The sequence below is a fragment of the Carcharhinus amblyrhynchos genome, chromosome 33 (assembly GCF_965287045.1).
Source record: "Carcharhinus amblyrhynchos chromosome 33, sCarAmb.v2.hapA, whole genome shotgun sequence".
Classification (NCBI taxonomy): domain Eukaryota; kingdom Metazoa; phylum Chordata; class Chondrichthyes; order Carcharhiniformes; family Carcharhinidae; genus Carcharhinus; species Carcharhinus amblyrhynchos.
Genome location: NC_137356.1, coordinates 1387033 through 1414434, shown reverse-complemented (window position 1 = coordinate 1414434; position 27402 = coordinate 1387033). Strand labels below are relative to the sequence as shown.

Here is a 27402-nt window from a genome sequence, read left to right as displayed (position 1 = left end):
GAATGGAGGGATTGGAGGGACAGAGAAGGAGGGAGCAGGGAAGGCTGCTGGAAGGAAAAGGGTTGAATGAGGAATGGAATGGAAATGAGGGAGCAGGACCAGGGTGGAGGGTTCAGAGGATGGCTTATTCATTGCGTATTGTATGAGATCAGCCACACCATGTTGAATGGTGGAGCAGGCTGAAGGCCTACTCCTAGGCCACAACCTTCCAGCCATTCACACCAACAGGAACATCCAGTCTTGCCAATGGCAAACCCTCGCTGCACATTTCATGGTGCCAAGGGATGCAATCCACAGGAAAGCCAGAAGATCCCACCACTAGCCAACAGTAGGCCACTACAGGTTGCTCAGAAAATATTGTGTCCCTTCTTCTCATTTCCTCAAGTGCTAAATAAAACAAAACTAAAAGCTTCAGAAAATAACCAAAGAAAGACTAAGCACCTTGCACAGTTGATCCACTCCGAGAACATCTATCCAACAGAGAGCACAAGCTCCTTTCAGACAATCCCACACAGACCAGCAAACATTCACAGATTCGGCAGCAAGGATTTCAGTGAACGCCCAGAAACAAATCCACTTTCCTCTTACACAGCGACAGGAGACAGACACAGCTCACTGATATCTTTCCACTATAGAGGGAGCTTTACTCTGTATCTAACCCCGTGCTGTACCTGTCCTGGGAGTGTTTGATGGGGGACAGTGTAGTGGGAGCTTTACTCTGTATCTAATCCCGTGCTGTACCTGTCCTGGGAGTGTTTGATGGGGACAGTGTAGAGGGAGCTTTACTCTGTATCTAACCCCGTGCTGTACCTGTCCTGGGAGTGTTTGATGGGGACAGTGTAGAGGGAGCTTTACTCTGTATCTAACCCCGTGCTGTACCTGTCCTGGGAGTGTTTGATGGGGACAGTGTAGTGGGAGCTTTACTCTGTATCTAACCCCATGCTGTACCTGTCCTGGGAGTGTTTGATGGGGGACAGTGTAGAGGGAGCTTTACTCTGTATCTAATCCCATGTGGAACCCATGCAGTGAAATCGCGGGAAACTATTTACTGCATGTTGTGGAGCTTCTGTGAACCTAATGCTGTGAACACACAAACTGCTGTGGCTGCAAAGGACAAAAACTCCTGCTGCCATTTCAGAGCGGCTGTATAAAAAGGGTTTGTTTACCTGACAGGGTGCACAGAGCAGGTTGTGGTCCTGCTGGTGACCTCCTGTGGAGGAAACAAGAAAAACAAGTTAACCTAACTGGAGGCACTGAGAGACATAATACACACAGACAGGATGCAGACAGGACACGTGTTGACGGTAGGTATTCAGGACACAGAGATAGATGTAAACAGAATTCAAGTGGTATAGTCGCAGACTGCACCGACAGACAGGTGCATGTGGTGCATTACCAGGACACAGACAACCAGAAATTAACAAACAGGATTCACAGGCAGCATCCAGACAAGACACACACACAAAACAGATATGCGAGGAATTGCACACAGCAAAAGACACGTACACACACACACATACACACACACACATGCACAGACACACACGCAGAGGCAAGCACACAGAGGCAAATGCATACACAGACACACACGAAAACACATATGTGTACACACAGAATAAATTATAATCTGGATTCTTTCCATTCTTTGAACTGATGTTAGATTATAATATTATTGATGGCTACTGCTTATTGAATCCAGAGTGCTTGATTATCTACAGTACACATTCTTACAGGCACTTTACCAACAATGTCTGTCAACTGAGGCGGGCTGTTCAGAAACTCTGATGTTTGTGTTTGAAGATATTCGGCCTTTCGGCTCTCATTTCTCAACCATCCCCCATCAAACACTCCCAGGACAGGTACAACACGGGGTTAGATACAGAGTAAAATTCCCTCTACACTGTCTCCATCAAACACTCCCAGGACAGGTACAGCACGGGGTTAGATACAGAGTAAAATTCCCTCTACACTGTCTCCATCAAACACTCCCAGGACAGGTACAGCACGGGGTTAGATACAGAGTAAAATTCCCTCTACACTGTCCCCATCAAACACTCCCAGGACAGGTACAACACGGGGTTAGATACAGAGTAAAATTCCCTCTACACTGTCCCCATCAAACACTCCCAGGACAGGGACAGCACGGGGTTAGATACAGAGTAAAGCTCCCTCTACACTGTCCCCATCAAACACTCCCAGGACAGGTACAGCACGGGGTTAGATACAGAGTAAAATTCCCTCTACACTGTCCCCCCCCCATCAAACACTCCCAGGACAGGTACAGCACGGGGTTAGATACAGAGTAAAATTCCCTCTACACTGTCCCCATCAAACACTCCCAGGACAGGGACAGCACGGGGTTAGATACAGAGTAAAGCTCCCTCTACACTGTCCCCATCAAACACTCCCAGGACAGGTACAGCATGGGGTTAGATACAGAGTAAAGCTCCCTCTACACTGTCCCCATCAAACACTCCCAGGACAGGGACAGCACAGGGTTAGATACAGAGTAAAGCTCCCTCTACACTGTCCCCATCAAACACTCCCAGGACAGGTACAGCACGGGGTTAGATACAGAGTAAAGCTCCCTCTACACTGTCTCCATCAAACACTCCCAGGACAGGTACAGCACGGGGTTAGATACAGAGTAAAGCTCCCTCTACACTGTCCCCCCATCAAACACTCCCAGGACAGGTACAGCACAGGGTTAGATACAGAGTAAAGCTCCCTCTACACTGTCCCCATCAAACACTCCCAGGACAGGTACAGCATGGGGTTAGATACAGAGTAAAGCTCCCTCTACACTGTCCCCCCATCAAACACTCCCAGGACAGGTACAGCATGGGGTTAGATACAGAGTAAAGCTCCCTCTACACTGTCCCCATCAAACACTCCCAGGACAGGTACAGCACAGGGTTAGATACAGAGTAAAGCTCCCTCTAACTGTCCCCATCAAACACTCCCAGGACAGGTACAGCATGGGGTTAGATACAGAGTAAAATTCCCTCTAACTGTCCCCATCAAACCTCTTCCCCTTCATGGCTCCTTTGACCTTTCATGCCAACCTGTGATTCTTAAAGACTTCTCCTATATAGTCTCCTTTGCAGTTTATACCCCTCTGCTCTTCCCCACGACCCCTCATACTGTTGTCCATGACAACTCTTACCCCTTCCATGTCCACTTTCCCACTATGCACCATGTAACAATCACTGAGCCAGATAATAATAGCAGCATCGAGCCGCTGAGAGAACAAAACTATCCACTCACAAATACTCCTGTGAAATAACTGCTGTTCCTGCAACTCTCTATAAATGACTGGATCGCATGCCTAATGTGGCTGTGAACTCAGCAGTGGGATTTTGACAATTAAAGTGAATTGTTGGCTTTGCTTGATTGACATCTTTAAATGGTTATAAAATGTTAAATCTGTGATCTCCTTTATCAATGCCTCAATGTTTATTGAGGCAAGATCAGTGGTATGAAGTGTCTGAAGCCTCTGTGTTTGCTAGTTTAACACTCTGTCTGATTGACTCTTTTAAAGTGTTGTTGGAAAAGCAATTGTTTCTTTCAACAGATGATTTGTGAATGGGTAATTTTTAAATCCCTTTCAGCAGATCAACATTTGCCATTGTAATTATAAAGCTCGTTGGTATTTACACAATGCAAGCTGGGTGAATGGGCATAGGATGGGAATGAACGGACATGAATGAGGAGCCATGGGGTGAAGGATGAGTTACCATTGAGTGAATATGCAGGTGGCATGGCAGGTATGGGAGAATTGTGGGGTTGTGGGCAAGAACTTTTGAAGTTACCATTAGAAAAGTTTCTGAATCCGGACTCTGGTTCCAAACTCCTGAAGGACAATGAACTATGAGCCATGGAGAAGCTCGTATACTCCACAAAGATGCCTTCCTCCACAATAGAGCTGACCAGGTTGAGAATGCAGAGAGTAGACTCACTTCACACACCTTATTCCACACTAATGAAAATTGGGAGCATCAAGAATGGGAACAGGGATCCTGGAATTGGACACAGCCCACTATTTAAATGGCTCCAGAGTTTTTCCACCTCTAGGCCTCAATGTTGCAGCACTTCTCACTGGCACCAGTTAGTGCAGGCTAACACTGCTCTTGGGAGGACATTAGTAAGGGATACGCCACAGCACCAAGGTGAACAGACTGAGACGTTAAAGCCTGTTCAACATTTCGCAAGGTTTCACTCACACTGGGCAACTAATCCCAAATCTCAGACTAAGCAAACTCCCTGGAAATCCACTGGTTTTCCCCCTCTGTGGATCTGGGATTGTCTAGTGGCAGATAAACTAGGATCTTTGCAGTGATACACTGGAGTTCACTGGGAAGGAATTGGCTGGGATTCTCCAGTAGGAAACGTGCTAATCCTCCAAGGTAACAGGTATTCTCATTGTTTCTTAAGAGCTGCTGCCAATGTTCCAAAAGGTTCTATCCGGGGCTGAGGTAATCCCGTGGAGATTGTGTGTGTGTGTTTGGGGCACAGGGACCACAAGTCACCAAGTTCACTTTCCAGTTGTTAACGCAGCTTCATCAGTAACAACTGGCACCTTCCTGAACAAACTGAGGATACCCAGGAAAGAGTAGGCAGAGAAGTGGCTTGATGGGGAATCTTAAAAATGATGAAGTGGTTCAGTAGAATGAATGTGGAGAATCTATTTCCAGTTGCAAGAACAAAGGGGCACAAATATTAGATAATCATTATAAAGATCAAATAAAGAATTTTTAGCCAAGCAATTCTGGTAGTTGTCCTGTTAGGGGCACTTGTTTTGGGTGACCAATTGGGACTCAAGAGTGTGTAATCACTCCAGGGAGCGGAACTCTCAGCCAAGAGACATGTAGGGACCTGGTACAACCATGTAGCTGCTGAATAACTCGTGTGAACAAATCTTTTTTGTTTTTACTAATGGATTCTCTAAAAGTGCATCATTACAGCAGTGAAATGTTAAAATGTAAGTCACAGAGTGATGCAAATGTGGAACTAGTTGTCACAGGAAATGGTTGAAGGAAACATTTTTGCATTGAAGGGGCAGTTTCGTGAATACATGGGGCAGGTGGGATATAAGAAAAATGTGGAAGAGGAAATTATTGTGTCAGAAACTTGTCGGCATTGGGACATTGTGGGAGAGAGTTATCTTGGATCTGATCCTGTGAAATGACTCAGGTAAAATTAAAAGTTTTCTTGTGAGGGATCCTCTTGGAATGAATGATCACAATATGGTTGAATTTCTAACACAGATGGAGGGTGAGAAAGGAGGGTCCCAAACCAGTGTCCTCTGCTTGAACAAGGGCAAATACAATAGGATGAGGGCAGAGTTGGCTAATGTAGACTGGGAGCGCAGACTAGTTGGTAGGACAGCTGAGGAACAGCGGAGGATTTTTGAGGAGATTTTTCTCAGCACTCAGCAAAAATATATTCCAGTGAAAAAGAAGGAATGTAAGAAAAGGGATAACCAGCTGTGGGTAACTAAGGAAATAAAGGAGTATCAAATTAAAAACCAATGAGTGGCCAAAATTAGTGGGGAACTAGAAGATTGGGAAAGCTTTTGAAAAAAAAACAAAGAACTACTAAGAAAGCAATAAAGAAAGGAAAGATAGATTATGAAAGTAAACTAGCACAAAATATAAAAACTGATAGTAAAAGTTTTCACAAATATATGAAACGGAAAAGAATGGCTAAAAGTAAATGTTGGACCCTTAGAAGATGAGAAGGGGGATTTAATAATGGGAAACGAGGAAATGGCCAAGGCCTTAAACAAGTTTTTTGTGTCGGTCTTCACAGTGGAGGATACAAATAGCATACTGATAATTGACGGTCATGGGACTGTGGGGGGGTGAGGACCTTAAAACGATTACTATTACTAAAGAGGTAGTGCAGGGTAGGCTAATGGGACTAAAGGTAGACAAGTCCTCGGGTCCGAATGGAATACATCCCAGGGTACTGAAAGAAACAGCAGAAGTAATAGCAGATGCGTTAGTTGTAATTTATCAAAATTCGCTGGACTCTGGGGAAGTGCCGGCTGATTGGAAAACAGCTAATTTAACATCACTGTTTAAAAAAGGAGATAGACAAAAGACAGGTAACTACAGGCCAGTTAGTTTAACATCCGTAGTTGGGAAAATGCTGGAATCCATCATTAAGGAAGAAATGGCAGGACACCTGGAAAAGAATGGTTCAGTCAAGTAGACGCAGCATGGATTCATGAAGGGAAAACTGTGTTTCACGAATTTACTGGATTTTTATGAAGATGTAACTAGTGCGGTTGACAGAGGGGAACCGATGGATGTGCTGTTTTTAGACTTCCAGAAAGCATTCGATAAGGTGCCTCACAAAAGACTACTGCATAAGATAAAGGTACACGGAGTTGGGGGTAAAGTGTTAGCGTGGATTGAGGATTGGCTATCTAATAGGAAGCAGAGAGTGGAATAAATGGGTGCTTTTCCGGTTGGCAATTGGTAACTAGTGGCATGACGTAGGGATCTGTGCTGGGGCCTCAACTGTTTACCGTATACATAGACTACCTGGAGGAAGGGACTGAGTGTAGGGTAACAAAGTTTGCGGATGACACAAAGATGAGTGGGAAAGCAAATTGCATGGAGGGCACAAAGTCTGCAGAGAGATTTGGATAGGCCAAGTGAGTGGGCAAGGATTTGGCAGATGGAGTATAACGTTGGCGAGTGTGAGGTTATCCACTTTGGAAGGAATAATAGTAAAATGGACTATTATTTAAATGGTAAAAAAATTACAACATGCTACTGTGCAGAGGGACCTGGGGGTCCTTGTGCACGAATCACAAAAAACCCAGTCTGCAGGTGCAGCAGGTGATCAAGAAGGCGAATGGGATGCTGGCCTTTATAGCGAGGGGGATAGAATATAAAAGTAGGGAGGTCTTGCTGCAACTGTACAGGGCACTGGTGAGGCCGCAGCTGGAGTACTGTGTGCAGTTTTGGTCCCCTTATTTGCGAAAGGATATATTGGCCTTGGGGGGAGTACAGAGGAGGTTCACCAGGCTGATACCGGAGATGAGGGGGTTAGCTTATGAGAAGAGATTGAGTAGACTGGGCCTGTACTCGTTGGAGTTCAGAAGGCTGAGGGGGGAATCTTATAGAGACGTATAAGATAATAAAGGGGCTAGACAGGGTAGAGCCAGAGAGATTCTTTCCACTTAGAAAGGAAACAAGAACTGGAGGACACAGCCTCAAAATAATGTGGAACTGAGACACGACAGATCAGCCATGATCTTATTGAATGGCGGGGCAGGCTCGAGGGGCTAGATGGCCTACTCCTGCTCCTATTTCTTATGTTCTTATGGGAGTCAATTTAGAACAGAGTTGAGGAGGAACTTCTTCTCCCAGACGGTAGTGAATCTTTGGAATTCTCTGCCCATTGAAGCATTGGAGGCTACCTCATGTGTTTAAATCACGGGTAGATAGATTTCTGATCGATAAGGGAATTAAGGGTTATGGGGAGCAGGCGGGTAAGTGGAACTGAACCACTGTCAGATCAGCCATGATCTTATTGAATGGCGGGGCAGGCTCGAGGGGCCAGATGGCCTACTCCTGCTCCTATTTCTTATGTTCTTATGATAGACCAACTAGACTGAATAGCCAGTTGTACTCCACAGAATCAGTGGGACTCCATGTCAGTGATTCCCAACCTTTTATCTATCACAGCGCACCTTTATACCATAACAAATTTTCAATCTCCAATACTCTCCATCTGTGCTGCACTCAAACAAAACCTCATCGAGGCACATCAATGCACAATTTAACGCTATTTTCATTGGTTTTGAGAAGTTTTCAATGGAAGCATTATTATTTGCATGTGAAATACAATATTTTAGTTGAAAACGTAGACAATTTAGAAGTGTTTTCCATCAAAGGTGAAGTAGTCAGACTGCAGCCATCCTCTGTCACCAATCACCCTTTTATTTGTAGTGATCTCCGAGTGCAGATCAGTCTGGGTCTACCAACTGCTGGCCTGAGTACAGGCTGGTTTTAAACCCCGCCACACCCTACTGGGCGAGTCTCCACTCATCCAATACTGGAGCTCATATTCACTGAGATCCATCGGGAGATCTATGACACCCCCCGGTCATCATTACAAAAGGTTTCAATTGTTTTCTTTTTTTTTATGTTTGCCTTTCTCTATTTGAATTTCATCACATTGAGAGCAGCCAATAAGAGTAATGTGACACCCGAGTCTGACTCTGTGAACAGTTCCTTCATTCAAGCAACATCTTATAACCCACATTTACACAATGTTCCCCGCTGTTCGAGGTTGGGTATCGAAGAGTGGGCCTTTCCAGCAGAGATGAGGAGAATCCCTCTGCTGTTTGGAAACACCCACAATTTGCAATTAGTTGATCTGGGCTCAGAGATCAGAAACTCTTCAAATTGGACACAGCCCTCATGTTACTCGGACATATTCTGGAGAACCCTATTCCAGTGGCCTGTACCAGAACCCTTTCCACCCACAGCCTGCACTGTTAAGTCAGCTAACCTTCCGTCAGAGAAATGTTCAAGGACAGATGAGGAACTCTGAGGATTTAAAACTATTCTTTATGCATAAATACAAAATGTTCTCATCTGAAACTCCAACCCTGTCTAAGTAAACAAAGCTGTTAATACTCTTGAGAAATACTTTGAGGAAAAAATGTTCTTAAACCAATGTAACTCTGATTAAAAACAAGATCAGCCAATATACTCAACAGGACAAGTATTATCTGGATGGAGAAAGAGGAGAGCAAATGTTTCAGGGTTTTTTATGTTTGAGGTCTGATATAGAGACTAACAAAAGACCATGAGATAAGAACTGACTGGAACTGTTTATTAACACATCTGCTCTCTCACACAATCAGCACAAGACTGGCAACGCACGCTCCGCACAAGACACAGCTCGAGTCCCAGGTCACCTGACCCATTCTCTTAAAGGGACATGCCCCAACCTTTCATCAGAATTGGACCCTATTAAACATTAAAAGTGCTAAATGAATGATCAAACTAGGAAAGGTAGGATACGGGGGCAGAACAATCAATGGGAACTAACATATTGGAAGGATCATTGAGAAACCTTGCCAAAAGGAGAATGCTCTGACTATCCAGGAATTTAACAGAGAATGGTGGCTGCTGCCTGGGTGTCTGGAGTAGCCCTCTGGCTGTGCATAGAGAGAGAAATCTCCAACCCTGCTTCACTCCTAGTGGCTCTGGTTTGACCAGGAATCATTTGCCAACCATCCAGAAAGAAACTCATGATTACATCTTAGAAGCTGCAAAACACCAATGAGCTGGAAATAATGCGACAAATCAGAAAGTCTGCCATTGTTTCCCGTTGCATTCACAAGTCGCTTCGTGTGTATGGAGCTCAGAAAACCCATGTTTGGATTGCGCTGGCTTACCTGACCAACAGGTGCCGATGGTGGCCTGGGCTATTTCCCCCCCACCAGGTCCTGCTAATAAATTTGGAAAGTCACATTTGGAATTGATGTGTCCAGTTCCTGCCATTTCCCCTCTCTGTGGTTCTGATACCCGTGCAAATGTACAACTCAGACTGACACACCCTGCCAGAAAGGTGAGCGCATTACTAATTTCCTCCACTTTCTTGGAATTTGTGCAGAATTTGGTTATTCCAATCCTGCTCAGCTTTCCCCAATCTTATATTTTTGTTCTTTTCCTTGGGGCTCTTTGTTAATTCAGTTCTGCTCTGGAGTTAGAATCAGAGAATCCCTGCAGTGCAGAAGGAGGCCATTTGGCCCACTGAGTCTGCACCAATAACACTCTCGCCCAGATCCTATCCCTGTAAATCCAAATATTTAATCTGCTAATCCCCCAACACTAAAAGGGGAATTTTACGAGATTTTTTTCTATGTGTCCAGCTAGTGTGACAATGAGAGAGTTGCTGATCCGTTTTTCAGGTAAGTTTTCACTTCCAATTTTATGCAGTCTTGGAAGTTTGGGCTAGACTGTGGGTGGGGCTTAACTCACCAGACAGCCGGCAGCTCAGCTGGAAGCCACAAGCTCCACACGCGCTGGAAAACCGGGAAAAAAAGGGAGGACGGAGAGCTCGAGCCCGTGCCGGGGCCTTCCAGCCAGGAGACTGCAGCAGTGGCTATATCTACTGACACCCCTCTTCCTGACGCTGGGCCATTTCGGGGCAGTGGGATGAAAAGAGGGTCACAGATGTATCCCTGGAGCCAGCCAAGGTCAGCACTGATACCCGAGGTGAGCGCTCTGAGCCGGGTCCATGCTGAGAGTCTGAGGTTGGACTCCGTGAAGAATAACAGTACCTCCTCCCCACCCCCCCTGTCTCACAGAAACTTACAGGCCCACTGACCCGAAACGCAACATGGCCATCACAAAACAATCCCCTCTGAGCAGCATGGAACAGCCTGAACACAGAGACTACCCCCTTCCTCACCCTCACTAAGATAGAGGAGGTGAACAACCTGGCTGCAGTGAGTGAGATGGTTAAGGTGGGTGAGCTGGGATGATTGGGAGTAAAGCTCACTAATCACACTGTGATGAATGTAAAAAATGCAAATTGATGTTTTGTCCATTTTGGACAGGCTCTAAACTGCGTCAATTTTTTTTGGGTAAAATGGTGCGAAACTGGGCACCATTCCCGCTAGTCACATCGCGCCCGATCTTCAACATTTTCCTGCCGCAAAACAGGCGCAAATGATGTTGTAAAACTCCACCCTAAGGAGCAATTTCGCAGTTTTACCAAACTTATTCCTAATTTGCGCCCCTGCTTCGCTATCACATAGCCTATCCCTGGTGTTTTATTTTCTATAAATTAGAACCTTGCAATAATTTTCTTTCTCCTCCCAGCTAGCTCTGTGAAAAGGGGATGTATTCTCACAGGAACGGTAAATGGCAGGAACATAGAAATCCCACTAACTGCAGCTGCTTGTCAAACTTGGGCTTCCTGAGTCCCACACGTGAGCAGGTACATCAGAAACAGGGCTGAACAAAACTCACAGCCACATCTCCCAGTGCTGGCGAGAGAGGGGGGAGGGGGCGAGAGGGGGCGAGAGAGGGGGGAGAGGGCGAGAGGGGGCGAGAGAGGGCGAGAGAGAGGGAGAGAAAGGGAGAGGGAATGAGAGGGAGGAGAGAGAGAGAAAAAGAGGAGGGAGGAAGGGGAGACGGAGGGAGGAAGGGGAGACGGAGGGAGGAAGGGGAGACGGAGGGAGGAAGGGGAGACGGAGGGAGGAAGGGGAGACGGAGGGAGGAAGGGGAGACGGAGGGAGGAAGGGGAGACGGAGGGAGGAAGGGGAGACGGAGGGAGGAAGGGGAGACGGAGGGAGGAAGGGGAGACGGAGGGAGGAAGGGGAGACGGAGGGAGGAAGGGGAGACGGAGGGAGGAAGGGGAGACGGAGGGAGGAAGGGGAGACGGAGGGAGGAAGGGGAGACGGAGGGAGGAAGGGGAGACGGAGGGAGGAAGGGGAGACGGAGGGAGGAAGGGGAGACGGAGGGAGGAAGGGGAGACGGAGGGAGGAAGGGGAGACGGAGGGAGGAAGGGGAGACGGAGGGAGGAAGGGGAGACGGAGGGAGGAAGGGGAGACGGAGGGAGGAAGGGGAGACGGAGGGAGGAAGGGGAGACGGAGGGAGGAAGGGGAGACGGAGGGAGGAAGGGGAGACGGAGGGAGGAAGGGGAGACGGAGGGAGGAAGGGGAGACGGAGGGAGGAAGGGGAGACGGAGGGAGGAAGGGGAGACGGAGGGAGGAAGGGGAGACGGAGGGAGGAAGGGGAGACGGAGGGAGGAAGGGGAGACGGAGGGAGGAGAGAGAGCAACCCAGAGATTCAGGAAATGGTGCCTCAAACATAACATGCTCTTTCTAAAGTCGGGTCTTGGTGCCTGCCCTAAGCCACAGCTTCCAGACCTGGCACTCCCACAGCAGGCTGTGCAGTGGCACACTGGCATGGTTCTCATGGCACACCCGTTCAAAACCATTGCTCAATATAACCTGTGCAAGACAGAGGGAAGAGGCAGGGAGACCTGACTACACGGTGATTGGGAAGTGAGATGTTCTCAATGAATCACTAAATTATTAGTGATTAAGGAGCGGTGTTGTGATCGGTCTGTGAATGGCTCACACCTTGTGCTGTGATTTGCTGAATCCAGCAGCAGTCTGGTACTCACTTATTAGGGGGTCCTTGAGTATTGGCCAGGACAGTGAAGTTGTTTCTCACGCTGCGCAAACTCGCCAGGATCTGTAGGGAAGACAGAAAGGAATAGGTAAATGGCATGGACAGCACAAGGTTAAATACAGAGTAAAGCTCCCTCTACACTGTCCCCATCAAACACTCCCAGGACAGGTACAGCACGGGGTTAGATACAGAGTAAAGCTCCCTCAACACTGTCCCCATCAAACACTCCCAGGACAGGGACAGCACGGGGTTAGATACAGAGTAAAGCTCCCTCAACACTGTCCCCCATCAAACACTCCCAGGACAGGTACAGCACAGGGTTAGATACAGAGTAAAGCTCCCTCTACACTGTCCCCCCATCAAACACTCCCAGGACAGGTACAGCACGGGGTTAGATACAGAGTAAAGCTCCCTCTACACTGTCCCCCCATCAAACACTCCCAGGACAGGTACAGCACGGGGTTAGATACAGAGTAAAGCTCCCTCTACACTGTCCCCCCATCAAACACTCCCAGGACAGGTACAGCACGGGGTTAGATACAGAGTAAAGCTCCCTCTACACTGTCCCCATCAAACACTCCCAGGACAGGTACAGCACAGGGTTAGATACAGAGTAAAGCTCCCTCTACACTGTCCCCATCAAACACTCCCAGGACAGGTACAGCATGGGGTTAGATACAGAGTAAAGCTCCCTGTTCATGGGATGCTGGCCTTTATAGCGAGGGGGATAGAATATAAAAGTAGGGAGGTCTTGCTGCAACTGTACAGGGCACTGGTGAGGCCGCAGCTGGAGTACTGTGTGCAGTTTTGGTCGCTGCACTTGCGCAAGGATATTTTGGCCTTGGAGGGTGTGCAGAGGAGGTTCACTAGGCTGATACCGGAGATGAGAGGGTTAGACTGTGAAGAGAGACTAAATAGACTGGGTCTGTACTCGTTGGAGTTTGGAAGGATGAGGGGGGATCTTATAGAGATGTATAAGATAATGAAAGGGATGGATAGGATAGAGGTGGAGAGATTCTTCCCGCTTAGAAAGGATAGGAGGACTAGAGGGCACAGCCTCAAGATAAAGGGGGGGACAGTTTAGAACGGAGTTGAGGAGGAACTTCTTCACTCAAACGGTGGTGAATCTCTGGAATTCTCTACTCGTTGAAGTGGTGGAGGCTGCCTCGCTAAATATATTTAAGACACGGGTAGATAGGTTTTTGACAGACAAGGGAATTAAGGGTTATGGGGAGAAAGCGGGAAAGTGGAACTGAGCCACTTCAGATCAGCCATGATCTTGTTGAATGGCGGGGCAGGCTCGAAGGGCTAGATGGCCGACTCCTGCTCCTATTTCTTATGTTCTTATGTTCACTGTTCCAGTGTGGTTTAGATACAGTAAAGGCCTTCTGCAGTGCCCCAACAAACAAACCCAGGGCAGGTGTGCCACAGGTTAGATACCCAGTAATGTTCCTTTAATAATTGTGGTTGGTGCAGGCACAATGGGCCGAATGGCCTCTTTCTGCACTGTAGGATTCTAACGTGTCACCACTCCCAAATTCATAAAACAGCCCTGACATAATCACTGGGGCATTTCCCAATTGCAAAATTAATATCATCGTCAAAACAGGGAACTTCACATCCTAAAATGAGAACACACGCGCTGGGATTTTAAGACCTTGGTCAGGGAAGGCTCGTAAAATCCCACCCAAGGCCAGTGGAGAATTCCGTTCTGTAAGCCTCACCCACCCCATTCCAGGGAGGGGCAAGGTGGTAAAATACCCGCCATGGAGTTTAATTTAAATAAATGTGTGGTGACACATTTTCAAAGACTGAATTGGGGCAGGACTGACTCAGTTAATGGTAGGGCGTTGGGGAGAGTTACAGAACAAAGAGATCTAGGGGTACATGTTCATAGCTCCTTGAAAGTGGAGTCACAGATGGACAGAGTGGTGAAGAAGGCATTTGGCATGCTTGGTTTCATCGGTCAGAACATTGAATACAGGAGTTGGGACATCTTGTTGAAGTTGTACAAGACATTGGTAAGGCCACACTTGGAATACTGTGTGCAATTCTGGTCCCCCTATTACAGAAAGGGTATTATTAAACTAGAAAGAGTGCAGAAGATTTACTAGGATGCTACTGAGACTTGGTGGTTTGAGTTATAAGAGGTCTGTAATATAATGAGGGGCATAGATCAGCTAGATAGTCAATATCTTTTCCCAAAGGTAGGGGAGTCTAAAATTAGAGGCCATAAGTTTAAGGTCAGAGGGAAGAGATACAAAAGGATCCAGAGGGGCAATTTTCTCACACAGGGAGTGGTGAGTGTCTGGAACAAGCTGCCAGAGGTAGTAGTAGAGGTGGGTACAATTTTATCTTTTAAAAAGTATTTAGACAGTTACGTGGGTAAGATAGGTGTAGAGGGATATGGGCCAAACGTGGGCAATTCAGACTAGCTTAGTAGTAAAAACTCCATGGCTCTGTAAGTGGTTTGGATTTCGAATGCAGTGCCTGAGAGTGCAGTGGGCGCATGTTCAATAACTACAATAGAGAGGAAATTGGATCATCATGAAGAATACGCAAAGCTATGATCAGAAGGTGTGGAAAGCGACACCAAGTGTCTTCTGTGGACAGCTGGCATGGACACAACGGGTCAAATGGCCTCCTTCTGTGCTGTAACACTGTCTGATAATGGTTGGAATTCTGCAGTCTCACACACCTGCCTAACACTAAGCGAGAATGGAGAATTTGGCACTCGGACAGTCCCAGCTGTGGTGAGGTCAGAGAGGTCCGGCCAATGTCATTAAGCTTAGCTTAGCTTAGACAAGGAACAACTAAAGTTGGAAATACTCTTAAGGGAGAGGGAGATCAACCCCAAGTTATAGTTCATGTGGGGACACATGACATAGGGAGGTTAAGGGAAGGGGATATTAAGCAGAGATTTATGGAGTTGGGGTGGAAGCTAAAGGCCAAGTCTGATAGAGTGGTTATCTCCGGACTCTTGCCTGTGCCACGGGATAGTTTAGAGAGGAATAGAGAGAGGGAAAGTTTGAACTCGTGGCTGAGGGGTTGGTGCAGGAGGGAGGGGTTCAGGTACTTGAGCAATTGGGGCTCATTCTGGGGAAGGTGGGACCTCTATAAGAGGGATGGTCTACACCTGAATCAGAGGGGGACCAATATCCTGGGGGGTAAATTTGCTAAGGCTATGCAGGGAGGTTTAAACTGATTCAGAGGGGGGGTGGGATCCTGAGTAGAGGGGTGCATAGATGGGGACTGCAATGCACAGCATCGCAGGGGTGGGGTGGAGCAGGGTTTGAAATGCGTATACTTTAATGCAAGAAGTATTCGCAATAAAGTGGATGAACTTGCAGCGTGGATCAGTACCTGGGACTTCGATGTTGTGGCCATTTCAGAGACATGGATAGAGCAGGGGCAGGAATGGTTGCTGCAGGTCCCGGGGTTCAAATGTTTTAGTCGGAGTAGAGGAGGAGGTAGGAGGGGGGGCGGGGTAGCATTATTGGTCAGGGATTGTATCACAGTGTCAGAGAGGAAGTTTGATGAGGACTTGTCTGTTGAGGTAGTATGGGCGGAGATTAGAAATAGGAGAGGAGAGGTCACCCTGTTGGGAGTCTTTTATAGACCTCCTAGAAGTTCTAGAGAGGTTGAGGAAAGGATTGCGGAGACGATCCTGGTTAGGAGTGATAGTAATAGGGTAATTGTTATGGGGGATTTTAACTTTACTAATATTGATTGGAATTGTTATAGCTCTAGCTCGTTAGAGGGGTCAGTTTTTGTACAAAGCGTGCAGGAAGGTTTTTTGACTCAGTATGTAGATAGGCCAACTAGAGGTGAGGCTATATTGGATTTGGTGCTGGGAAATGAGCCAGACCAGGTGCTAGACTTGGAAGTTGGTGTGCATTTTGGAGATAGTGACCACAATTCGGTTACGTTCACCTTAGTGATGGGAAGGGATAGGCATGAACCTCGGGCTAGTGGTTTTAGCTGGGGGAAGGATAATTATGAGGCTATTAGGAGAGAATTAGGAAGCATAGGTTGGACTAGGAGATTACAGGGACTGGGAACGTCTGAAATGTGGAGTTTTTTCAAGGAGCAGCTACTGCGAGTCCGTGATAGGTATGTCCCTGTCAGGCAAGGAGGAATTGGTAGGGCTAGGGAACCGTGGTGCACCAAAAAAGTTTCTTCGTTGGTTAAGAGGAAAAAGGAGGCTTATGTTCGGATGAGAAGTGAGGGCTCGGGTAGTGCACTAGAAAACTTTAGATTGGCTAGGAGGGAGTTGAAGAGTGAGCTAAGAAGGGCTAAAAGAGGACATGAGAAGACTTTGGCTGATAGGGTTAAGGAGAATCCTAAGGCGTTCTATAGGTATGTCAAGAACAGAAGGTTGGTTAGGGCAAGGTTAGGGCCAGTTATAGACAGCAGAGGGAAGTTATGTGTGGAACCGGAGGAGATTGGAGAGGCATTGAACCAATATTTCTCTTCGGTGTTCATGCAGGGGGACATGGATATAGCTGAGGAGGACACTGGGTTGCAGGGCAGTAGAATTGACAGTATTACAGTTGATAAGGAGGATGTGCTAGATATTCTGGAGGGTCTGAAAATAGATAAGTCCCCTGGTCTGGATGGGATTTACCCCAGGATTCTCTGGGAGGCAAGAGAAGTGATTGCTGAGCCTCTGGCTCTGATCTTCAGGTCATCGTTGGCCTCTGGTATAGTACCGGAAGATTGGAGGTTAGCGAATGTTGTCCCATTGTTTACGATGGGGAACAGAGACTTCCCCGGGAATTATAGACCGGTGAGTCTCACTTCTGTTGTGGGCAAGGTTTTAGAAAAAATTATTAGGGATAGGATTTATAGTTATTTGGAGAGTAATGAATTGATTGGAGATAGTCAGCATGGTTTTGTGGCGGGTAGGTCGTGCCTTACTAACCTTATTGAGTTTTTTGAGAAAGCGACCAAAGAGGTGGATGGGGGTAAGGCAGTGGACATGGTGTATATGGATTTTAGTAAGGCGTTTGATAAGGTTCACCATGGTAGGCTTCTGCGGAAAATGCAGATGTATGGGATTGAGGGTGATCTAGGGAATTGGATCAGGAATTGGCTAGCGGATAGGAGACAGAGGGTGGTGGTTGATGGTAAATATTCATCATGGAGTTCGGTTACGAGTGGTGTGCCTCAGGGATCTGTTTTGGGGCCACTGCTGTTTGTAATTTTTATTAATGATCTGGATGAGGGTATAGGTGGGTGGATTAGTAAATTTGCTGATGACACCAAAGTCGGAGGTGTGGTAGATAGTGATGAAGGGTGTCATAGTTTGCAGGAAGACTTAGACAGGTTGCAGAGCTGGGCCGAGAGGTGGCGGATGGAGTTTAATGCGGAGAAGTGTGAGGTAATTCACTTTGGTAGGAATAACAGATGTGTCGAGTATAGGGCTAACGGGAGGACTCTGAATAGTGTGGATGAGCAGAGGGATCTAGGTGTATGTGTACATAGATCCCTGAAAGTTGGGAGTCAAGTAGATAAGGTTGTTAAGAAGGCATACGGTGTCTTGGCATTTATTGGTAGGGGGATTGAATTTAGGAGTCGCAGCGTCATGTTGCAACTGTACACAACTCTGGTGCGGCCGCACTTGGAGTACTGTGTGCAGTTCTGGTCCCCACATTACAGGAAGGATGTGGAGGCTTTGGAGAGGGTGCAGAGGAGGTTTACCAGGATGTTGCCTGGTATGGAGGGGAGGTCCTATGAGGAGAGACTGAGGGATTTGGGGTTGTTTTCGCTAGAAAGAAGGCGGCTAAGAGGGGATCTTATTGAAACATATAAGATGATTAGAGGTTTAGATAGGGTGGATAGTAATAGCCTTTTTCCTCTGATGGAGAAATCTAGCACGAGTGGGCATGGCTTTAAATTAAGGGGTGGTAGTTATAGGACGGATGTCAGGGGTAGGTTCTTTACCCAGAGGGTGGTGAGGGATTGGAATGCCCTGCCTGCTGCAGTTGTAAATGCGCCTAGTTTGGGGGCGTTTAAGAGATCCGTGGATAGGTTTATGGACGAAAAGGGATTGGTTTAGGTTAGTGGGTCATTGTTTTGTAACTGGTCGGCGCAACATCGTGGGCCGAAGGGCCTGTTCTGCGCTGTAATGTTCTATGTTCTATACTGAACTGAAGGAGGGCTAATTTCATTGAGAAGGTGGGTTGGAATCAAAGATTAGCAAATAAAATACTAGAGAACAATAGGAGGCCTTCAAATTGGTGGTGGTTTAGGAAAAGGTTAAACAAATTATTAAAGGGAGGTGGAAGAACATTTAAAGTTAGAATGCTCCGATGATTCAAGACATGTTAATGTTCAAGGTTTATACATTATGAATTATAGCATACAGGAAGTTCAGAGGAGAACTGAAAAAGGAAATTAGAAGGATAAACAGAGTTGATGAGAAAAAAATTAGCAGCTAACGTAAAAGCGAACAGTGAAGTCTTTCATAAAGATAAAGAGTGAAAGGGTAGTCAAAGCAAGGGTGGGGCTGCAGAAGGATCAAATAGCTGAACTTTTCGCACGGCCAAGGTAGAAATGAATTCATGGAAGAGAGATATTACTGATGTTACAGTAAAGGAGTGGGGTAGAGAAATTTGTTTAGATAAAAATAGAGGAGATACTTAAAAGGTTGGCAGCACTTAAAAGTAGAAAAGTCACGTAATCTGATCTGCTGCATCCTCAGTTACCGAGATAATTACGGTTCTGGCCACAATATTCAAATCTTTCTTTAAAATGGAAATGGTCCAGGAGTGGTTTCATGGTCATCGTCAAACTTTCAATTCCAGGTTTTTATCGAATTCAAATTTCACCATTTGCCATGTTAGGATTCAAGTGCAGGACTTCAGAAGATTACCCTGGGCCTCTGGATAACTAGTCCAGTGACAATATCACTAAATCACTGCCCCCCTTATTTGAGAAAGGGGACAGGGAATAACTGCAGCAACTTCAAGCCAGTCAGTGGGGAAATATACATCAATAAGTGGCACCTAGTCATTTTATACACAGATGTTCAGAAGTGTCTGACCAAGTATTGAGTAATAGATCAGTCAGCAAAATGGAAGCCTGTGGGATTAAAGAGGAAATATCAGCTCAGCACAGATACAAATTTGGATGAGGTATAGGAAATAGAGAGTAGTGGCAAACACATGTTTTCAGAGTGGAAGTAAGAGTACAGTTGTATTTCCCGGGGTTGATATTAGAGCCATTGCTCTTTTTTGACCCAGAATAATGACCTGGACATGGGTGTACACAGCATAATTTTTAAAGTTTGCAGATGACCCAAAGCTGAGAAATGCGGTAAACAATGAGAAGGACATTAAACTTCAGGTCGACATAGACAGACTGGTGAAGCAGACAACACCTAGCAGATAAAGTTGAACGTGAGAAGTGTGAGACAAAGAGTGAGGAGAAGCAATATATACCAAGTAGTAGTTTGAAAGGGATACAGGAACAGACACATGGTATACATGTACATGTTTAAAGATAGCAGAGGTTGAGAAACTGTTAAAAAAAAAGCTATAGGATTTTTGGGTTAATAAATAGAGAAAGAGAATACAAAAACAGGAAGTTATGCTAAACTTTTATATAACACTGGTTGGGCCCCCTGCGTCTAACACTTTGGAAAGGACATCAAGCCCTTGGAGAGGGTGTTGAGGAGATTTACTAGAATGATATCAAGGATGCGGAATTTCAGATATGTGGTGAGATAAGGGTCATTCTTATTAGACCAGATGTGGTTAAGGAGAGGCTTAGTTGAGGCCTTCATAATTCTGAGAGGTTTTTATTGAGCAGTTGCTGTTTCCAATGACAGAAGGGTCAGAGGAAACTGCCAAGAGAATCAGAGGGAGATGAGAAGAATTTGCTTACACAATGACTTGTGAACTGGAATGCACTGATTGACAGAGAGGTGAAAGCAGATTTGATAAAAAATTTGAAAAAGGAATTGGATAAATACTTGAAAAGGAAAATTGGGAAATGGGGCATGGGATAGAGAGAGAATCGCTCAAAGATCCCTGGAATTCAATCGTTATCTCTTTCAAACAGCATCTCTGAGGTCTTGAAAGATCCCATTCGCCTCGTTTCTGTACTCTTCCATGATTTCTCATTCCTCCCTCAACCAGAGGATTCTTACCAAGACTTGCAAATGAGTGAAGGTCAGTGATTTTTTTTTACACTGTTTCACTAGAACTGAATTCAAATAGAACAAAGTCATTGAATCTATACATTCAGCAGAAAGAGGAGTTTCTTCCTCTCTGGCTGGATGTGACCTTTAGGTAGCAGAGGCGATAGCTAATACTCACAGCTCCATCCTGCAGTCACTTACAATAACATATCTTCAAATAGTTTGCAGTGGAATTTACAAGAGATTCTTTCTTGACTAATGATTTTTGCAACAGCATTGTATAGGGACAGAGAGAAAAACAAACAAACTGTAAGAAGATGTTTAGCTTTCAACTTACCTGAGCAAAAGGGGTGACAATGAGGTCCTCAGTATGTCTGAAAGAAAAACACATGAGTTGACAACATGGACTGACAAACCAAAGAATACCTAGAGAGAGAGAGAGACAGACAGACAGAACGAGAGAGAGAGACAGAGAGAGGGAGACAGACAGACAGAGAGAGAGAGAGACAGACAGAGAGAGAGACAGAGAGAGAGAGACAGAGAGAGAGAGAGACAGAGAGAGAGAGAGACAGAGAGACAGAGAGAGAGAGACAGACAGACAGAGAGAGAGAGAGACAGACAGACAGAGAGAGAGAGAGACAGACAGACAGAGACAGAGAGAGAGAGACAGAGAGAGAGAGACAGAGAGAGAGAGAGAGAGAGACAGAGAGAGAGAGACAGACAGACAGAGAGAGAGAGAGAGACAGACAGACAGAGAGAGAGAGAGACAGACAGACAGAGACAGAGAGAGAGAGACAGAGAGAGAGAGAGAGACAGAGAGAGAGAGAGAGACAGAGAGAGAGAGACAGACAGACAGAGTGAGAGAGAGAGAGAGAGAGAGAGAGGGAGACAGAGCGAGAGAGAGAGGGACACAGAGCGAGAGAGAGAGACAGACAGACAGAGAGAGAGAGACAGAGATAGAGAGAGACAGACAGAGCGAGAGAGAGAGAGACAGACAGACAGAGCGAGAGAGAGAGACAGAGAGGGAGACAGAGATAGAGAGAGACAGACAGACAGAGAGAGAGACAGAGAGAGACAGACAGAGAGAGAGAGACAGAGATAGAGAGAGACAGACAGAGCGAGCGAGAGAGAGAGAGAGCGAGAGGGAGAGACAGACAGAGCGAGAGAGACAGACAGACAGAGCGAGAGAGAGACAGACAGACAGAGCGAGAGAAAGAGAGACAGACAGACAGAGCGAGAGAGAGACAGACAGACAGAGAGAGACAGACAGACAGAGAGAGACAGACAGACAGAGAGAGACAGACAGACAGAGCGAGAGAGAGAGAAAGAGAGAGACAGACAGAGAGAGAGAGATCCAGTTATCCGCATAGCAGGAGTTAGAAGGAATGAATAAGAAAGAGATAAAAGTTAAAGGCACTTTACAGGAAGTGGGAAAACAGAGTGAGATAAAGAGATATACATTGGGAAGAGATTAAGACAGAGATAGAAAAGGTGAGGTAAAGATAGAGAAAGAGAGAGAACGGGTGGGGAGAGAATGAGAAATACAGAGATTTACTCAGAGGAGACTGAGGATGAGAGGATTTCACTGTGAAAAGATATTTGAGTTGTTGAGGGTCTCTTCACTGAAACCAGGAAGTCAAGGAGGGAAACTGATATAAGTGTTAACCTGCATTTCCTGTAACTCTTGGATATTTACTCTCTCCAAAGCTGTATCTCCCATATCTGCCTGATTACCTGTATCTGCTCTATTTCCTGTATCAGCCAATTCTATTTTTCTCCTGTATCTACCCTGTCTCATGTATATCCTATATCTGTCCTATTTCCTGTATCCGCCATGTTTCCTATACCTCCTATATCTGCCCTGTCTTTGCTCTGTCTCCTTTATCTCCTATATCTGCCCTGTTTCCTGTATCTGTCTTCCATGCTGTATTTGCTGTCTCTCCTGCATTTTCTGTTCAATTTTGTGCAGTGTACAAAGATACTCTAGGCCAGGAGTCCACTGTAAACATGATCTCGTGCTTTCCTGGCGTACCATGTGATAAACAAATCAATCAGGTTATTGCAGGAAGTTAAGAAGTGGAAAATGATCATGTTCCGTGCTCAGTGCAGGTGTCATGTATGCAGGCAGATAACAGAAATATCACCCGAGTCCCAGAGATTGCTGTCTGCTTTGAGAGAGAGGGTTAACCGGCGGTGATTTAACCTGAGAGTCACTACATCCTCAGGGCTTCATGGATAACCTCCGCCGGAAATTAAACCCGCACTGTTGCTCCACATCATGAACTAGCTGTGTAGCCAACTGACTGCCACACCTGAGGGTTATCACAGGCAGCCCAATGGGCGGAGAACCTGTCTTTTAGAAAGAATAAAAAGTTTACATTTAAATGGTGCCTTTCATCACCTCTGGATGTCCCAAAGTGCTTTACAACTAATTAAATATTTATAAAGTGTAGTCTCAGCTATAATGGAGGAAAGGTGACAGCCAATTTGTACACAGCAATATCCCACAAATGAGTTAATGACCTATCACAATTATTAGCTGAGAAGAATTAATGAAAATGAAATTTGGTTCAATTTGGGATGGTTTGATAACTGGCAGGTTGAATGATGGCATGTTTGGTAACAGCTGGTCGAACAGTGGAAGGTAATGGTCGTGTTTTATGACCCTTTGGAAAGATGCAGTTTAATCCGGGAGAGTCAGCACGATTTCGTGAGGGGTAAGTCCTGCCTCACAAATTTGACTGAATTCTTTGAGGAGGTAACTAAGTGTGTAGATGAAGGTAGAGCAGTTGATTTGTATACATGGATTTTAGTAAGGCGTTTGATAAGGTTCCCCATGGTCGGCTCATGAAGAAAGTAAGGACGGATGGGATAGAAGGGAATTTGGCTGATTGGATAAGTAACTGGCTGTCTCATAGAATCCAGAGGATGATGGTGGAGGGAACATTTTCAGACTGGAGGCCAGTTACCAGCGGTGTGCCACAGGGGATCAGTGCTGGGTCCTCTGCTATTTGTGATTTTTATCAATGACTTGGAAGAGGGGGCTGAAGGGTGGGTTAGTAAATTTGCTGATGACATCAAGATTGGTGGAGCAGTGGATGAGGTGGAGGGCTCTTGTAGGCTGCAAAGAGACATTGATAGGATGCAGAGCTGGGCCGAAAAGTGGCAGATGGAGTTTCACCCTGATAAGTGCGAGGTGATTCATTTTGGTAGGACAAATTTGAATGCGGATTACAGGGTCAACGGCAGGGTTCTGAGGAATGTGGAGGAACAGAGAGATCTTGGGGTTCATATCCACAGGTCTCTGAAGGTTGCCACTCAAGTGGATAGAGCCGTGAAGAAGGCTGATAGTGTGTTAGCGTTTATTAACAGGGAGTTTGAGTTTAAGAGCCGTGGGGTTATGCTGCATCTATACAGGACCTTGTTGAGACCACATTTGAAATATTGTGTTCAGTTCTGGTCACCTCACTATAAGAAGGATGTGGAAGCATTGGAGAGAGTGCAGAGGAGATTTACCAGGATGCTGCCTGGTTTGGAGGGTAGGTCTTATGAGGAAAGGTTGAGGGAGCTGGGGCTTTTCTCTTTGGAGCGGAGGAAAATGAGAGGTAACTTAATAGAGGTTTATAAGATGATGAGAGGGATGGATAGAGTGGACGTGCCGAGACTATTTCCTCAGGTGGATGTAGCTGTTACTAAGGGGGCATAACTATAAGGTTCTTGGTGGGAGATACAGGAGGGATGTCCGAGGTAGAATCTTTACACAGAGAGTGGTTGGGGTGTGGAATGCACTGCCTGCTGTGATAGTGGAGTCGGACACTTTAGGAACTTTCAAGCAATTATTGGACAGGCACATGGAGCACTCCAGAATGATAGGGAGTGGGATAGCTTGATCTTGGGTTTGGACAAAGCTCGGCACAGCATCGAGGGCTGAAGGGCCTGTACTATGCTGTACTGTTTTACGTGTTTGATAAAATCTATGTTCAGGAATGGGTGGGTTCACCAACTGACACCAATATTCCACCACGATACAGTGGAGGCCATAACATCAAGGTTCTACCTTAATATATTAACCTGATACTAAGATGAAAATATTAAAGTCTGTTGCTTTAAACCAAAAAGTAGAATCGCAATTAATGCAAGCAAATAATTATTGTTATTAAGAAAATCTTTATAAATTTGCAAGCCGAGGCCAGAAGAAATTGGCATTAAAATGGGAGGAATTTTCCACCCAACCAGCTGCATGTTCCATGATGGTGAAGATGGCCCACCATTGGCTGACAGCTGTGTCCCTCGCAGTTGCTAAACCCGTGGCACGGTGCACTGTTGACAGGACCAGAAGATTCCACCAAGAAGAACAGTCAGAATATTCTGACCAAAGAACATGTCCTGATTCTCGTTAATACATTTGATTTGATGTATATAAGGAGGGTTTTATTAGATATGATATTAAGCAGTGATCTTGCTTGGTGTTATAGGGCATTGGTGAGGCCGCAGCTGGAGTACTGTGTGCAGTTTTGGTCGCCGTACTTACGCAAGGATATTTTGGCCTTGGAGGGAGTGCAGAGGAGGTTTACTAAGCTGATACCGGAGTTGAGGGGGTTGAACTATGAGGAGAGGCTGAATAAACTAGGCTTGTACTCGTTAGAGTTTAGAAGAATGAGGGGAGATCTTATTGAGACGTATAAGATGATGAATGGGATGGATAGGATAGAGGTGGAGAGACTCTTCCCGCTCAGAAAGGACAGTAGGTCTAGGGGGCACAGCCTCAAGATAAAGGGGGTGCGGCTTAGAACGGAGTTGAGGAGGAACTTCTTCACTCAAAGGGTGGTGAATCTCTGGAATTCTCTGCCCGTTGAAGTGGTGGAGGCTGCCTCGCTAAATATTTTTAAGACGCGGGTTGATGGGTTTTTGATAAGCGAGGGGATTAAGGGTTATGGGGAGAGGGCAGGAATGTGGAACTGAGCCACGACAGATCAGCCATGATCTTATTGAATGGCGGGGCAGGCTCGAAGGGCTAGATGGCCTACTCCTGCTCCTATTTCTTATGTTCTTATATTTGTGAATGTCAAGCACTGTTGTGATATCCAGCTGTTAACCGAGGCCATTCCTCATGGCCGCTCATCCAGTTCTTATTGTGTTCTCAACAGGCGAATGAAGGTGACCAGATGTTTATAAACTCCCAGCATCAATTAGAGGACAGCTTCTACTAATCCCGGCTCCGAGGCAGGAGTAATCAAACTGTTTTCTTTAGGATTGCTTTGTTTCAGAGATGAAATTGGAAATTTTTGAATATTAGATCTAGAGCCAGGACAGAGATACAGATAGAATTCTGTTTCTTATAGTGTCTGATCTTACTGGAGTATGAGTCAGAGCTAAGTGTAGTCAGGGCCACGTCAGTGTACTTGGAGAATTCAGATCCCATATAAAGTCACAATGCTACAGAAGGAAGTCATTCAAGTACTTTGTTTTATATTCTTATTTTTCACGATACATAAAAGACTCGTGGCAAGGAAGAGATGGCAACTAGATTAGAGTTTCACAGTAACTCTACAAGTGGTTGGGCTGCACGAAAGTGGTGAAGGAAGCGTGATATATTTACATAGACAGATCCCAGTCAAATCTAGACACAGAATTGGGAAATTATAATGGACACAGTTGACATTAAATTTGGATAGGATATAGGTAACAGGAATAAGGTTCTGTCAACAGTACATGGATATAAATTACGGGAGAGATAATATACCAAATAGTAAAGCAGTACTCACACTTCACTCGTTACGGAGGAATTTCGTGACATTGTTTTGGGTGACATGTCATAGTCACTGTCAGACCGATATAGAAATGATTCCCGACGCTGGCTCTGGGGGAAGGTTGGATGTAACACCAGACCTGGACTCGCCTGCGAGTCCAGTGGACTCCGACCTGGAGATGGACCATTCTCAACATCAAAACTGTGCCAAAAGAGAGAGAGAATATTTATTATTTTTAGAACACAGAACCCTCCAGCGCAGAAAGAGGCCCTTCGGCCCATCGAGTCTGCACCGAACACAATCCCACCCAGGCCCTACCCCCATATATTTCACCCACTAACCCCTCTAACCTCCACAAAGGGGCAATTTCTTAGTGTGGCCAATCAACCTAACCCGCACATCTTTGGAGTGTGGGAGGAAACTGGAGAACCCGTAGGAAACCCATGCAGACACGAGGAGAATGTGCAAACTCCACACAGACAGTGACCTGAGCCAGGAATTGAACCCAGGACCCCGGAGCTGTGAAGCAGCAGTGCTAACCACTGTGCTACCGTGCCGCCAATCTATGTTCTCAAGAAACGGCTAATGGAACACCTGGAAAATAAATTGAATTTTTTTTTTTCTTCATTTGTTCACCTCCTCTCCTGAAGCTGCTGACTCTCCCTTAGGGACAGTTCCACCTCTCCTGACTCTCCCTTAGGGACAGTTCCACCTCTCCTGACTCTCCCTGGGGTACAGTTCCCCCTCCCCTGACTCTCCCTGGGGTACAGTTCCCCCTCCCCTGACTCTTCCTGGGGTACAGTTCCCCCTCCCCTGACTCTTCCTGGGGTACAGTTCCCCCTCCCCTGACTCTCCCTGGGGTACAGTTCCCCCTCTCCTGACTCTCCCTGGGGTACAGTTCCCCCTCTCCTGACTCTCCCTGGGGTACAGTTCCCCTCCCCGACTCTCCTCCTCAAAACGTCAATAGTTTGAAAGAGGGCAGGCCACACAGATACATGGTGTTTACCAGGCATTACTTTTAGATTACGTGGAGCTGCATAAGTCTTTATAAAGCAGCTTTTTAAATTCTCAAACATCCTTTTGGTTCTCTTTTCTCTCTGACTCCCCCCAACCCCTCCTGAAGATGAAGATCTGGCATCTGAACACATGAGTGTTGGCAGCCTCTGATACCTTATCCAATCGGATACTTCAGTCTATAAGAGCTAGTACAGCACAGAACTGGATCCACTTGTGCTACCTATTTGCAAGGCATAATGTTTAATATGTAATGGAGACAAGACATGCACCAACTATAAACGGTACCACACTCTCCCCTCCCCATAGCTCC

The 27402-nt window shown here is 46.0% G+C and overlaps 1 protein-coding gene across 3 annotated transcripts in view; it reads right to left on the bottom strand.

Annotated features, from left to right (window-relative positions):
• Positions 1–27402, bottom strand: part of pde4a (phosphodiesterase 4A, cAMP-specific) — a 349369-nt gene that overhangs the window by 66301 nt on the left and 255666 nt on the right. For all 3 annotated transcript variants that reach the window (XM_080216649.1, XM_080216648.1, XM_080216650.1), the window contains exons 2-5: positions 26091–26276; positions 20663–20699; positions 12172–12242; positions 1167–1210 (exon numbers count right to left, since the gene is read on the bottom strand). In XM_080216649.1, coding sequence (XP_080072775.1) covers positions 1167–1210; positions 12172–12242; positions 20663–20699; positions 26091–26276 — 338 coding nt within the window. The remainder of the gene's footprint in view (positions 1–1166; positions 1211–12171; positions 12243–20662; positions 20700–26090; positions 26277–27402) is intronic.